Source organism: Lissotriton vulgaris, unplaced genomic scaffold (assembly GCF_964263255.1).
Source record: "Lissotriton vulgaris unplaced genomic scaffold, aLisVul1.2 SCAFFOLD_882, whole genome shotgun sequence".
Taxonomy (NCBI): domain Eukaryota; kingdom Metazoa; phylum Chordata; class Amphibia; order Caudata; family Salamandridae; genus Lissotriton; species Lissotriton vulgaris.
Genome location: NW_028254400.1, coordinates 26,609 through 41,958, shown reverse-complemented (window position 1 = coordinate 41,958; position 15,350 = coordinate 26,609). Strand labels below are relative to the sequence as shown.

At 49.4% G+C, this 15,350-nt stretch overlaps 1 protein-coding gene across 1 annotated transcript in view; it reads left to right on the top strand.

Moving 5' to 3' along the window:
• The window catches only part of LOC147659539 (uncharacterized), a 40,572-nt gene extending 25,476 nt beyond the window's left edge, over positions 1 to 15,096 (top strand). Inside the window, exon 2 of the mRNA XM_086951657.1 lies at positions 14,463 to 15,096. Coding sequence (XP_086807783.1) covers positions 14,463 to 15,096 — 634 coding nt within the window. The remainder of the gene's footprint in view (positions 1 to 14,462) is intronic.
• Positions 15,097 to 15,350: the final 254 nt, after the last annotated feature.

Sequence of the window (15,350 nt, the reverse complement as noted above, 5' to 3'; positions counted from 1 at the left end):
CCGTTGTACAGTAAACGTGGCAGTGTTTCTCACGTTGTAACAGTGTTTGACAAATGCACGTAGTTTATATCAGCAACTATTTGTTTATGTTTCAGTAACTTAAATGACCGTAGTACGGGTCTGCTGTCGGTAATTCAGCCAGCAAAAGTCCCACTGAAGGCAGATTTACCCCATCCGAGTAGAACCTGCCCATTTTACACGACCCCATCTGTAAATCACGCCCAGTTATCCTACAATGGATATTACTTTAACCAGATTCAGCTAGTGGAAGCCGTCTGTGAAGGACCATGCAGCACTGATGGTTGCAAATGGTCGACTGGCGCCCCCCTTGAGATGTCTCAACGCCCCCCCCCCCCCCTCCAGGGGGGCGCGCCCCACAGTTTGAAGACCACTGCACTAGAGTAACAAAGTCAGGAAGTGTCTGGGAGTGAATTAACGAGGTCTAGTAACCTACAATAAACACTATACAGCCTTCGTATCTTCGTGGGAGTAGTGCCAATGCAACTCAGATTATCCTGACGAAACATAAGAAACGAAACTCTGGACCCTTCGACTTCCTACTCAACGTAGAAGACTGAAGAATCTCCCTTTTGGTCCAGGAGTGACCACCCTGTGCAAACAGGTACCATCCAGCACCTCAACGCCTGCTTTGTTGCAGTTCCCGCCGGAACTCGAGCGACAGAGATCGACGAGATCAAGCTTGCCTGCCTTCGTACAGCCCGATCCACAGTCCCTGCAGAGCTGAGACCCGTGGAGGCGACCGGAAGCGTGGGGCATGCCATCTAGAAAAGACCATGAGACGCTGGCCGTGCAGCCCACAAGTGACCCTCGAAGCTGTACACCAGGGTCTGAGAAGCCCCAACCCTGAGCTACTCTTGCACCGAAGCTCACCCCTCCACACTCGACGAGTGCTGCGTGGGGCCCTTCTGCTTGTGTTGGCTCGATGCATTGGCCGGGTCACTTGCCAGCTGGCTTGTGGCCCCTGTGCCAACGAAAACCTAAAACCGACTTGCGATTCTGGTTGCTCAAGACTTGCACCAGCTCCTGTGAAAAGGAGCACCCGCTCTGACCCTCCTGGTCCCAGTGAGAAGCAATCTTCCGGTCCTGCGTGAATTGCTCTTGCCAAGTGTTGTTTGCTCCAATCTTGAAGCCGACTGCGCTGACGGCGAGAGCCTGCATGAGACAGCTCGTGACCTGCTCCTAGACGTCACAGATGCCCCAGAGCCCACGTGACAGCGGAGAGAAGCTCCTCAACAACCACCTGATTGCGCCCGACATTGCCTGGTTCCGTCCTGGTTCCACCCTGGTCACTGCTGAGTAACCCAGACTCTGTCCCCTCTGCTTTCAGGTACTTTACGACTCTGATCCACCCTTGGATCCCACCGGACACTTCTCCTTCCCATCGCCTGCTGCATCTTCAGCTCCAAGCACCAAGAACCTGCGTGACGAAACCTGACGCCACTTCGACCCTATGCACCCGCTTCCTGTGGGTGAGGTAACATTGCAACGCCAGTATTCCCACACTGGTACACACCTCTACGGTCTGTGTCTAAAGTTTTGTCCTTCTAGGTTCAGGGGAAGGTTCCTTAAACTCTACTTGTGTAACTTTTACGTACCATTGACATTGCATTGGTGCAAGCCGCACTTTACGTGCTGCACCCGAATCCCGCGGGCTTTTCCCGACTTCAGCATTGCTAGGCCCGACTGCTCCCAGCGATTCCCTAGGCCCTAGGCCTAACCACTGTTCGATTGGTATCTCTTATACCACTTTCTTAATATATGGTTTGAGTGGCCACCCGCCCTCATCCATAATTGTGCAACTTTGTATGTTATACTGTGCTTTTGATTTAACGCTTGTGCCCCTTTGCTCATAAAGAGTACTGGGGATTATTTTAGAAATAAACACATATATTTTTATAATATATTCTTGTGTGGTGTCCTTTTATTGATATTACAGGATTGTATGTGGTAAAACAGCTTGCTTAACACAACCTCTCAAGTTAAGCCTTTAGGCTGCTTAGTCCATGCTACCCCTAGGATAGCTTGTCTAACAAGGTTGACTTACAACCAGACACCATAAGGGATTGTTTGGACTGATACAAGGTGGTTCCAGAATTGGAAACATCATATATCAGGCTAACTTCTCACATTGGTGCGCAGCGGTGCGGATTTGAGCTTGCTGTTGTTTTACCATTGCAATCTTTTTATCAAATTGAAAGATCACATCAAGTACCTTAGGTACATATAAATCAAAAGCTTAGCATATTAAGTTCTACTGAACTTAGTAGTTGTAGATTAAAGGGATTAGCACACCCTGACTACAACTCACTAGCAAGGTACAGTAGGTAAACACATCACTTGCACCTCACTAGCAGTCATGTCCGACACAGGAAGAGCTTCAGGCTCTGCCCCTGTGACAGTTGACCTTACCAAGGCAACTTACAGCTATGACAAACTTAGCCACAAAGACTTGGGTGCCTTGTGCACTGCAAGGGGGCTAAAAAGGGGCAGAGCCCCTACCATTCCTTCCCTGATAGCCATCCTGGAACAGGATGACTTAGAAACAGCCAAGGCAGCTTCCTTAGCTTTAGGAGATGGAGTGAACACCCCTGAGAATGAGATCACTCCAGAAGAGGAGGAAGAGGGTTCATAGGTAGATGAGCCTGAGGATCAGGATCAAGGGGATAACCAGGTACATGTGGGGAGGCTTAGCCAAACCAACTTGGACCTACTTGGAAATGGAGGGGGCAGCATCCCCCCAGAGTACAAAGCAGAACTGTTCCAGGCAATAGAAGGGTGAGATCTCCCTCAGTGGATTCTCACATTTCTAGTGTCTCAAGAACCTCTCAAAGGGGAATGACTACCTACCAGAGAAGAGAGCATAAGGCCAGGATGAGAGCTGTAGAACTCCAGATAGAGAGGGAAGAGTTATCCCTGGCCCAAGCTAAACTTGCTTTAACAAGAGAACAAAAGTTGTGTGGCTTAGATGCCACTGGTGGCAGCAATAATATTCCTAGAGAGAAAGACAGGCCCTATAATACTAGAAACCTGACAAAGATTGTGCCCCCCTACACAGAAGGGGATGACATCCACAAGTGGATAACTGCTCTTGAGAGAGCCTGCATGGTACAGCAGGTTCCTGCGGAACAATGGGCAGCAATCTTATGGTACTCCTTTTCAGAGAAAGGGAGAGATAAGCTCCTCACTGTCAGACATGAGGATGCTAAAAACTACAAAGTCCTGAAGAGTGCTCTAATGGATGGGTTTGGCTTAACCACTGAACAGTACAGGTTGTTGTTCAGAGACACCCAGAAGACACAGATTCAGGACTGGACTGATTTTGTAGATTGTGCAACTAAGGCTCTGGAGGGTTGGCTACATGGCAGCAAAGTACATGACTTTACAGGATTGTATAATTTGATTATGAGGGAGCAGATCCTAAGTAATTGTCAGAACCAGCTCTTACAACAGCACCTGGTGGACTCTGATTTGACCTCTCCCCAAGAATTGGGAAAGAGGGCAGATAAATGGGTCAGAACCAGGATTAGGCCTAATAATCAGGACAGTAACCAGAAGAAGGAGTCTACCAAGCCTCAAGATAAGGGTGGGGATAAAAGTAAAGAAAAGACTTCCCCAGGGCCCCAAAACTCCAAGAAGGGGGGTGGGTCCCAAGACACTTCATCAACTGAGAAAAAGCCTTATTGTCATGCCTGTAAACAGGTTGGGCATTACAAAACAGACAGCTGTTGTCCCAAGAATGGCAATAAAGAGAATATACCTCCAAAGCCAGCTCCAACACCTCCTGTTACTGTCAGCAGTAATTCCCCAGGAAGTGGGAGCACACCCAGGAATCTGGGTGGGTTTACTTTTGGAGCCCAGGTGGACCCTGGCCTATCCAGGTCCCCATCAATAAATAATCTTGTTTAAGAGACTGGCATGGGGTTTGCCAACTTCTCTGATTGCCCAAATACCTTGAGCAAATATAGACAAGAACCCATCATCAATGGTTTGAAAGTTGAAGCCTTTAGAGACACAGGGGCTAGCATCACCATGGTGGCTGACTGTATAGTTCCCTCTAAGCAACTTTTACCTGGTGCCACATACCAGGTAACAAACATTGATGGAATCCAAACAAATCATCCCATGGCAGTAGTAAGTCTCAGCTGGGGAGGTGTCACTGGCCCAAAGAGAGTGGCAGTGTCATCAAACTTGCCTGGAGACTGCCTACTGGGTAATGATTTAGAAATCTCAGTCTGGGCTGAGGTTGAACAGGAAATCCATTCTAGAATGGTAAACTCCAATGGAAAGGTTAGTGGGGATGTACTGGCTATAGCCCCAATCCATGATGTCCTTCCTGAAAAGGTTGGTAGGGGGCTGTGCAAGACTCAGCCCCATCTTTAACAGAAGCTCTTCCAAAACAGAATAGCAAAGCTGTTATGATAACAGCAGAAACCCAAACTGAGTCTCCTCCTGAAAAGGTTGGTGGGGCTGTGATGGCCACAGCCCAAACTCAAACAGATATGTGTGTTGTGAAGCCTGATATGATGGATCCCTCCACCCAAACTGAGAGCATAGAGGAGGAAGAGAAATCTCCCCCTCACCAGACATATGGACAGGATCAGCCTCCTCAGGGAACTGATCTTACCCCTGATGAAGGGACTGCCCCAGAGGTTGTTAGGCCTGGCCTGACAGAGCCCCTGATGGCAGTGGACCCGTCTCAGGTGGGACCCAGTATGGAGCAGGTAACCTGCCCCTCTCTACCTTGCCTTAGTCAGCCCAGGGCTGCAGGGGACAAGAAGGACAGTGAGACCCAGAGGGCCCCCTGTCAAATAAAGCACCCCCATCAATAGATTAGGGGCACCAAAACTAGTAGCCCTAGTGAGGAGAAAACTTTAAAAACTCCTGAGGGAACCCCCTTAAAAGTAGTTAGGGACCTCCCACAGATGGATTCTGTTGGGCACAGCCAAACCTGGGACCCAAAGGGCCCCAACCTGAACTGTCCCTCCAGCAAGCCAAACAGAGGGACCCAGCCTCCAGCTTTAGGTAGCCAGAGGTTGACCCTGAGAGCACAGTTAAACTCAGTTGAAGAGAGAAGGGCACACATGGTGGAAGATAATTGGAGGAAGCTGAGCCCTAAATTAGTGGAGCCTCACTTCAATACTCCATATCCAAACCAGCCTTTAACTTTGCATAAACACACCCAAGGTAGTGATTCCCTATGGTGGAGACCCTCTAATACCCCAAGGGTGAGGGACTGCTTAGTGGAACAAGAGACAGGGGGTACCCATGCTAGTGCAGGTACTTCCTTATATGGCCACTCAGGCAATATAGGCTTACCTGGCCAAGGATAGCCTTATCTCCTTTCGTTTGGGGGTGGGGGTAGGAAGGTGGCTACCTGACTATGGTTACCCCAGATTTTTTGCCTTGTGTTTAGCTGGTTTTCGACTTAGTTGGCCTGGTTCCCTGCTAATCAGGGCCCCAGGCTATCTGCTCTCTCTGTAAAATGGATTCCATGTACCCTAGGTGCATAACTAGATTGGCTTGGGTCACCTTATCCGCTCCTGTACAGAGCACTATAGGTGCCCAGGGCATAGGTGTATCCAAGGCCTATCAGGGGCTGCAGCATATCTTTTGCCACCCCTGGCTGGCTATCTAAAATTGACACAACTGGCTGATCACTCAGCTGGGGCAAGGTGGTGTAATCACTCCTTGCTTAGATATAGTATGCCTATATCTAAACCTAACTGGACACATATATACCTATCAGTCACTCCTATGGCAGGCCTTAACAATCCTGGAGGCAGAGTGCTTGGTTTTATGTGAGATGGTGCTCTAGCATGAGCGGAGCCTGTCGGCAGCTGTCGGGACCAATTCCTTAGCTGTTCCGGGATAATGCCAAACCATATACTCTTAAGTGCATTATAATCCTCGCGGTTATATGTTAACTTTGGTTTGGCTTTATCAAAACATGTTGTGTAAGGTGTCATATGATTTGGAATACTACCCCCTCGCCAGTCCTGGCGACAGGGGTAGCATTCCACCCCTCTAGAGGGAGACGACAAGTTACTTTGCTAAAACACGGTTGATTTTTAAAAGAGCCTTAGATCAACAAAATGGATGCCTCTGCCACAGACACGGGTCTGACCTCCTGATGCTGACCGAAACTCAGCAGAGGAGGCCTGGACAAAGGGTTTCCTGTCGCAGGGCGGTGTTACACCACCCCAGACAGGAGATAGTGGATTGCAGCAGGGAGGTTTGAAAGAAACCAGACACTGCCTGGGGAGCACAAGGCTGCCCCTTGCATAATCCGGCTAAACCGGTTCTGGGGCACACAAGCCCCAGTCCCAGCGTGGCCAGGATCAAAGGAAAGGGGTGTATCCACCCCCTTCCTGGGTCCCACCCATAGGAGGGGACCTAGCAGGCAATCCAGCTCACCAGATTCGAATAAGAGTGGGAGCAGTGCCAATGCAACTCATATTAGCCTGACGAAACATAAGAAACGAAACTCTGGACCCTTCGACATCCTACTCAACGTAGAAGACTGAAGAATCTCCCTTGTGGTCTAGGAGTGACCACCCTGTACAAACAGGTACCATCCAGCACCTCAACGCCTGCTTTGTTGCAATTTCCTCTGGAACTCGAGCGACAGAGATTGACGAGATCAAGCTTGCCTGCCTTCCTACAGCTCGATCCACAGTCCCTGCAGAGCTGGGACCCATGGCGGCGACCGGAAGCGTGGGGCACGCCATCTTGAAAAGACCACAAGACGCTGACTGTGCAGCCCACGAGTGACCCTCGAAGCTGTACACCGGGGTCTGAGAAGCCCCAACCCTGAGCTACTCTTGCACCGAAGCTCACCCCTCCACAATCGACGAGTGCTGCGTGGGGCCCTTCTGCTTGTGTTGGCTCGACGCGTTGGCCTGGTCACTTGCCAGCTGGCTTGTGGCCCCTGTGCCGACGAAAACCTAAAACCGACTTGCGATTCTGATTTCTCCAGACTAGCACCAGATTCTGTGAAAAGGAGCCCCCACTCTGACCCTCCTGGTCCGAGTGAGAAGCAATCATCCGATCCTGCGTGGATTGCTCTTGCCAAGTGTTGTTTGCTCCAATCTTGATGCCGACTGCGCCGACGGCAAGAGCCTACACGGGACAGATTGTGACCCAGTCCTGGACGTCACAGATGCCCCAGAGCCCACGTGACAGCAGAGAGAAGCTCGACAACCACCTGATTGCAGCTGACATTGCCTGGTTTCGTCCTGGTCACTGCTGAGTGACCCAGACTCTGTCCCCTCTGCTTTCAGGTACTTTACGACTCTGATCCACCCTTGGATCCCACCGGACACTTCTCCTTCCCATCGCCTGCAGCATCTTCAGCTCCAAGCACCAAGAACCTGCGTGACGAAACCCGACGCCACTTCGACCCTATGCACCCTCTTCCTGTGGGTGAGGTAACATTGCAACGCCGGTGTTCCCACACTCGTACCCACCTCTAGGGTCTGTGTCTAAAGTTTTGTCCTTCTAGGTTCAGCGGAAGTGTCCTTAAACTTTACTTGTGTAACTTTTACGCACTATTGACATTGCATTGGTGCAAGCCGCAATTTACGTGCTGCACCCGAATCCCGCGGGCTTTTCCCGACTTCAGCATTGCTAGTCCCGACTGCTCCCAGCGATTCCCTAGGCCCTAGGCTTAACCACTGTTCGATTGGTATCTCTTATACCACTTTCTTAATATATGTTTCGAGTGGCCACCCGCCCTCATCCATAATTGTGCAACTTTGTATGTTATACTGTGCTTTTGATTTAACGCTTGTGCCCCTTTGCTCATAAAGAGTACTGGGGATTATTTTAGAAATAAACACATATATTTTTATAATATATACTTGTGTGTGGTGTCCTTTCATTTGATATTACAGGATTGTATGTGGTAAAACAGCTCGCTTAACACGACCTCTTAAGTTAAGCCTTTAGGCTGCTTAGTCCATGCTACCCCTAGGATAGCTTGTCTAACAAGGTTGACTTACAACCAGACACCATAAGGGATTGTTTGGACTGATACAAGGTGGTTCCAGAATTGGAAACATCATATATCAGGCTAACTTCTCACATTGGTGCGCAGCGGTGCGGATTTGAGCTTGCTGTTGTTTTACCATTGCAATATTTTTATCAAATTGAAAGATCACATCAAGTACCTTAGGTACATATAAATCAAAAGCTTAGCATATTAAGTTCTACTGAACTTAGTAGTTGTAGATTAAAGGGATTAGCACACCCTGACTACAACTCACTAGCAAGGTACAGTAGGTAAACACATCACTTGCACCTCACTAGCAGTCATGTCCGACACAGGAAGAGCTTCAGGCTCTGCCCCTGTGACAGTTGACCTTACCAAGGCAACTTACAGCTATGACAAACTTAGCCACAAAGACTTGGGTGCCTTGTGCACTGCAAGGGGGCTAAAAAGGGGCAGAGCCCCTACCATTCCTTCCCTGATAGCCATCCTGGAACAGGATGACTTAGAAACAGCCAAGGCAGCTTCCTTAGCTTTAGGAGATGGAGTGAACACCCCTGAGAATGAGATCACTCCAGAAGAGGAGGAAGAGGGTTCATAGGTAGATGAGCCTGAGGATCAGGATCAAGGGGATAACCAGGTACATGTGGGGAGGCTTAGCCAAACCAACTTGGACCTACTTGGAAATGGAGGGGGCAGCATCCCCCCAGAGTACAAAGCAGAACTGTTCCAGGCAATAGAAGGGTGAGATCTCCCTCAGTGGATTCTCACATTTCTAGTGTCTCAAGAACCTCTCAAAGGGGAATGACTACCCACCAGAGAAGAGAGCATAAGGCCAGGATGAGAGCTGTAGAACTCCAGATAGAGAGGGAAGAGTTATCCCTGGCCCAAGCTAAACTTGCTTTAACAAGAGAACAAAAGTTGTGTGGCTTAGATGCCACTGGTGGCAGCAATAATATTCCTAGAGAGAAAGACAGGCCCTATAATACTAGAAACCTGACAAAGATTGTGCCCCCCTACACAGAAGGGGATGACATCCACAAGTGGATAACTGCTCTTGAGAGAGCCTGCATGGTACAGCAGGTTCCTGCGGAACAATGGGCAGCAATCTTATGGTACTCCTTTTCAGAGAAAGGGAGAGATAAGCTCCTCACTGTCAGACATGAGGATGCTAAAAACTACAAAGTCCTGAAGAGTGCTCTAATAGATGGGTTTGGCTTAACCACTGAACAGTACAGGTTGTTGTTCAGAGACACCCAGAAGACACAGATTCAGGACTGGACTGATTTTGTAGATTGTGCAACTAAGGCTCTGGAGGGTTGGCTACATGGCAGCAAAGTACATGACTTCACAGGATTGTATAATTTGATTATGAGGGAGCAGATCCTAAGTAATTGTCAGAACCAGCTCTTACAACAGCACCTGGTGGACTCTGATTTGACCTCTCCCCAAGAATTGGGAAAGAGGGCAGATAAATGGGTCAGAACCAGGATTAGGCCTAATAATCAGGACAGTAACCAGAAGAAGGAGTCTACCAAGCCTCAAGATAAGGGTGGGGATAAAAGTAAAGAAAAGACTTCCCCAGGGCCCCAAAACTCCAAGAAGGGGGGTGGGTCTCAAGACACTTCATCAACTGAGAAAAAGCCTTATTGTCATGCCTGTAAACAGGTTGGGCATTACAAAACAGACAGCTGTTGTCCGAAGAATGGCAATAAAGAGAATATACCTCCAAAGCCAGCTCCAACACCTCCTGTTACTGTCAGCAGTAATTCCCCAGGAAGTGGGAGCACACCCAGGAATCTGGGTGGGTTTACTTTTGGAGCCCAGGTGGACCCTGGCCTATCCAGGTCCCCATCAATAAATAATCTTGTTTAAGAGACTGGCATGGGGTTTGCCAACTTCTCTGATTGCCCAAATACCTTGAGCAAATATAGACAAGAACCCATCATCAATGGTTTGAAAGTTGAAGCCTTTAGAGACACAGGGGCTAGCATCACCATGGTGGCTGACTGTATAGTTCCCTCTAAGCAACTTTTACCTGGTGCCACATACCAGGTAACAAACATTGATGGAATCCAAACAAATCATCCCATGGCAGTAGTAAGTCTCAGCTGGGGAGGTGTCACTGGCCCAAAGAGAGTGGCAGTGTCATCAAACTTGCCTGGAGACTGCCTACTGGGTAATGATTTAGAAATCTCAGTCTGGGCTGAGGTTGAACAGGAAATCCATTCTAGAATGGTAAACTCCAATGGAAAGGTTAGTGGGGATGTACTGGCTATAGCCCCAATCCATGATGTCCTTCCTGAAAAGGTTGGTAGGGGGCTGTGCAAGACTCAGCCCCATCTTTAACAGAAGCTCTTCCAAAACAGAATAGCAAAGCTGTTATGATAACAGCAGAAACCCAAACTGAGTCTCCTCCTGAAAAGGTTGGTGGGGCTGTGATGGCCACAGCCCAAACTCAAACAGATATGTGTGTTGTGAAGCCTGATATGATGGATCCCTCCACCCAAACTGAGAGCATAGAGGAGGAAGAGAAATCTCCCCCTCACCAGACATATGGACAGGATCAGCCTCCTCAGGGAACTGATCTTACCCCTGATGAAGGGACTGCCCCAGAGGTTGTTAGGCCTGGCCTGACAGAGCCCCTGATGGCAGTGGACCCGTCTCAGGTGGGACCCAGTATGGAGCAGGTAACCTGCCCCTCTCTACCTTGCCTTAGTCAGCCCAGGGCTGCAGGGGACAAGAAGGACAGTGAGACCCAGAGGGCCCCCTGTCAAATAAAGCACCCCCATCAATAGATTAGGGGCACCAAAACTAGTAGCCCTAGTGAGGAGAAAACTTTAAAAACTCCTGAGGGAACCCCCTTAAAAGTAGTTAGGGACCTCCCACAGATGGATTCTGTTGGGCACAGCCAAACCTGGGACCCAAAGGGCCCCAACCTGAACTGTCCCTCCAGCAAGCCAAACAGAGGGACCCAGCCTCCAGCTTTAGGTAGCCAGAGGTTGACCCTGAGAGCACAGTTAAACTCAGTTGAAGAGAGAAGGGCACACATGGTGGAAGATAATTGGAGGAAGCTGAGCCCTAAATTAGTGGAGCCTCACTTCAATACTCCATATCCAAACCAGCCTTTAACTTTGCATAAACACACCCAAGGTAGTGATTCCCTATGGTGGAGACCCTCTAATACCCCAAGGGTGAGGGACTGCTTAGTGGAACAAGAGACAGGGGGTACCCATGCTAGTGCAGGTACTTCCTTATATGGCCACTCAGGCAATATAGGCTTACCTGGCCAAGGATAGCCTTATCTCCTTTCGTTTGGGGGTGGGGGTAGGAAGGTGGCTACCTGACTATGGTTACCCCAGATTTTTTGCCTTGTGTTTAGCTGGTTTTCGACTTAGTTGGCCTGGTTCCCTGCTAATCAGGGCCCCAGGCTATCTGCTCTCTCTGTAAAATGGATTCCATGTACCCTAGGTGCATAACTAGATTGGCTTGGGTCACCTTATCCGCTCCTGTACAGAGCACTATAGGTGCCCAGGGCATAGGTGTATCCAAGGCCTATCAGGGGCTGCAGCATATCTTTTGCCACCCCTGGCTGGCTATCTAAAATTGACACAACTGGCTGATCACTCAGCTGGGGCAAGGTGGTGTAATCACTCCTTGCTTAGATATAGTATGCCTATATCTAAACCTAACTGGACACATATATACCTATCAGTCACTCCTATGGCAGGCCTTAACAATCCTGGAGGCAGAGTGCTTGGTTTTATGTGAGATGGTGCTCTAGCATGAGCGGAGCCTGTCGGCAGCTGTCGGGACCAATTCCTTAGCTGTTCCGGGATAATGCCAAACCATATACTCTTAAGTGCATTATAATCCTCGCGGTTATATGTTAACTTTGGTTTGGCTTTATCAAAACATGTTGTGTAAGGTGTCATATGATTTGGAATACTACCCCCTCGCCAGTCCTGGCGACAGGGGTAGCATTCCACCCCTCTAGAGGGAGACGACAAGTTACTTTGCTAAAACACGGTTGATTTTTAAAAGAGCCTTAGATCAACAAAATGGATGCCTCTGCCACAGACACGGGTCTGACCTCCTGATGCTGACCGAAACTCAGCAGAGGAGGCCTGGACAAAGGGTTTCCTGTCGCAGGGCGGTGTTACACCACCCCAGACAGGAGATAGTGGATTGCAGCAGGGAGGTTTGAAAGAAACCAGACACTGCCTGGGGAGCACAAGGCTGCCCCTTGCATAATCCGGCTAAACCGGTTCTGGGGCACACAAGCCCCAGTCCCAGCGTGGCCAGGATCAAAGGAAAGGGGTGTATCCACCCCCTTCCTGGGTCCCACCCATAGGAGGGGACCTAGCAGGCAATCCAGCTCACCAGATTCGAATAAGAGTGGGAGCAGTGCCAATGCAGCTCATATTAGCCTGACGAAACATAAGAAACGAAACTCTGGACCCTTCGACATCCTACTCAACGTAGAAGACTGAAGAATCTCCCTTGTGGTCTAGGAGTGACCACCCTGTGCAAACAGGTACCATCCAGCACCTCAACGCCTGCTTTGTTGCAATTTCCTCTGGAACTCGAGCGACAGAGATTGACGAGATCAAGCTTGCCTGCCTTCCTACAGCTCGATCCACAGTCCCTGCAGAGCTGGGACCCATGGCGGCGACCGGAAGCGTGGGGCACGCCATCTTGAAAAGACCACAAGACGCTGACTGTGCAGCCCACGAGTGACCCTCGAAGCTGTACACCGGGGTCTGAGAAGCCCCAACCCTGAGCTACTCTTGCACCGAAGCTCACCCCTCCACAATCGACGAGTGCTGCGTGGGGCCCTTCTGCTTGTGTTGGCTCGACGCGTTGGCCTGGTCACTTGCCAGCTGGCTTGTGGCCCCTGTGCCGACGAAAACCTAAAACCGACTTGCGATTCTGATTTCTCCAGACTAGCACCAGATTCTGTGAAAAGGAGCCCCCACTCTGACCCTCCTGGTCCGAGTGAGAAGCAATCATCCGATCCTGCGTGGATTGCTCTTGCCAAGTGTTGTTTGCTCCAATCTTGATGCCGACTGCGCCGACGGCAAGAGCCTACACGGGACAGATTGTGACCCAGTCCTGGACGTCACAGATGCCCCAGAGCCCACGTGACAGCAGAGAGAAGCTCGACAACCACCTGATTGCACCTGACATTGCCTGGTTTCGTCCTGGTCACTGCTGAGTGACCCAGACTCTGTCCCCTCTGCTTTCAGGTACTTTACGACTCTGATCCACCCTTGGATCCCACCGGACACTTCTCCTTCCCATCGCCTGCAGCATCTTCAGCTCCAAGCACCAAGAACCTGCGTGACGAAACCCGACGCCACTTCGACCCTATGCACCCTCTTCCTTTGGGTGAGGTAACATTGCAACGCCGGTGTTCCCACACTGGTACCCACCTCTAGGGTCTGTGTCTAAAGTTTTGTCCTTCTAGGTTCAGCGGAAGTGTCCTTAAACTTTACTTGTGTAACTTTTACGCACTATTGACATTGCATTGGTGCAAGCCGCACTTTACGTGCTGCACCCGAATCCCGCGGGCTTTTCCCGACTTCAGCATTGCTAGTCCCGACTGCTCCCAGCGATTCCCTAGGCCCTAGGCTTAACCACTGTTCGATTGGTATCTCTTATACCACTTTCTTAATATATGGTTTGAGTGGCCACCCGCCCTCATCCATAATTGTGCAACTTTGTTTGTTATACTGTGCTTTTGATTTAACGCTTGTGCCCCTTTGCTCATAAAGAGTACTGGGGATTATTTTAGAAATAAACACATATATTTTTATAATATATACTTGTGTGTGGTGTCCTTTCATTTGATATTACAGGATTGTATGTGGTAAAACAGCTCGCTTAACACGACCTCTTAAGTTAAGCCTTTAGGCTGCTTAGTCCATGCTACCCCTAGGATAGCTTGTCTAACAAGGTTGACTTACAACCAGACACCATAAGGGATTGTTTGGACTGATACAAGGTGGTTCCAGAATTGGAAACATCATATATCAGGCCAGCTTCTCACAACAGCCCAGACTGGGAAACTCATTTGGAACACCTTAGGAACTTATTTGACACTAGGACTCACTATGAATCCAAAGAAAACCACACTGGGGACACAGCAAATTGATTATTTGGGATACACTATCAGTGAGGGCACCCTGAAACCCCAAATAATCAAGTTAGAAGCCATTCAAAAGATTCCTACACCTACCACTCGAAGAGAAGTGAGGGCTTTTCTGGGATTAGTGGGGTATTACAGGAGATTTATTCCCCAATTGTCAGAGGTAGCAAGCCCCCTTACGGATCTGTTAAGAAACAAACCCTCCAGGGCCAAGATTCAATGGGGTCAAGCACAAGAAAAGAGTATTGAGACTTTAAAAGCCTTATTATGTCAAGCTCCAATATTAACCTGTCCTGATTATAGGAAATTGTTTGTTCTCCAAACTGATGCCTCAGACAGAGGGTTAGGAGCAGCCTTATCACAACCGGATTCCCAAGGTCTGCTTAAACCAGTGCTATTCTTAAGTCGAAAACTATTTCCAAGAGAAACCCGATATGCCACAATGGAGAAGGAATGTCTTGCCATTAAGTGGGCCATGGAATCATTGCAGTACTATTTGTTAGGACGCACTTTCTTCTTGGTAACAGATCATGCCCCATTGACATGGTTAGCCACTAACAAGGACACCAATGCTAAGGTTTTACGCTGGTTCCTGGCCTTACAACCTTTTTCATTTCAGACTTTGCACATGTCTGGAAAATTACAAGGAAATGTGGACTACCTATCCAGGTTCCCTGTATCAGAATGGCCCGACCGTCCATCCCAAGAAGAGAGGCAATGTAATATAGACTGCGCCGAGAACCCCAAGATGGCGCCCAGCTGGGCATCCGACAATGCAACACTCAGCGGTCTAGCGTTTCAGGAAGACGGGAGAGAGAACGACGGTTATCTCAGGTGGAGGAGTGAAAGATCATCAGGAGAAGCGCGGGAAGCAGCGGGAGAAAGAGCTGAAGAGAGGATAACGAGGGAGGAGACGTCGGAGGGTCCCCAGAGGTGAGAGGAGACGACCAGAACCCCAAAGTACACCGCGATAGTATCCGGCAGTTCCCTGAAGGCACAGGACGCCGAGATACCGACTGCTACGGTCACCAGGGACTGTAGCCCCAGGCGAGTAACGGGAAAAGAAGGGTGGAAACAGAGGTTGGAGCCAAAGGGGTGGTGGGGGTTTTGGCGCAAATAAGTGCATGGAATGATTCTCACCCTCCTTGTTACCTCCATTCATTCAGCCCACTGCCTTCCTTACCTCACTTG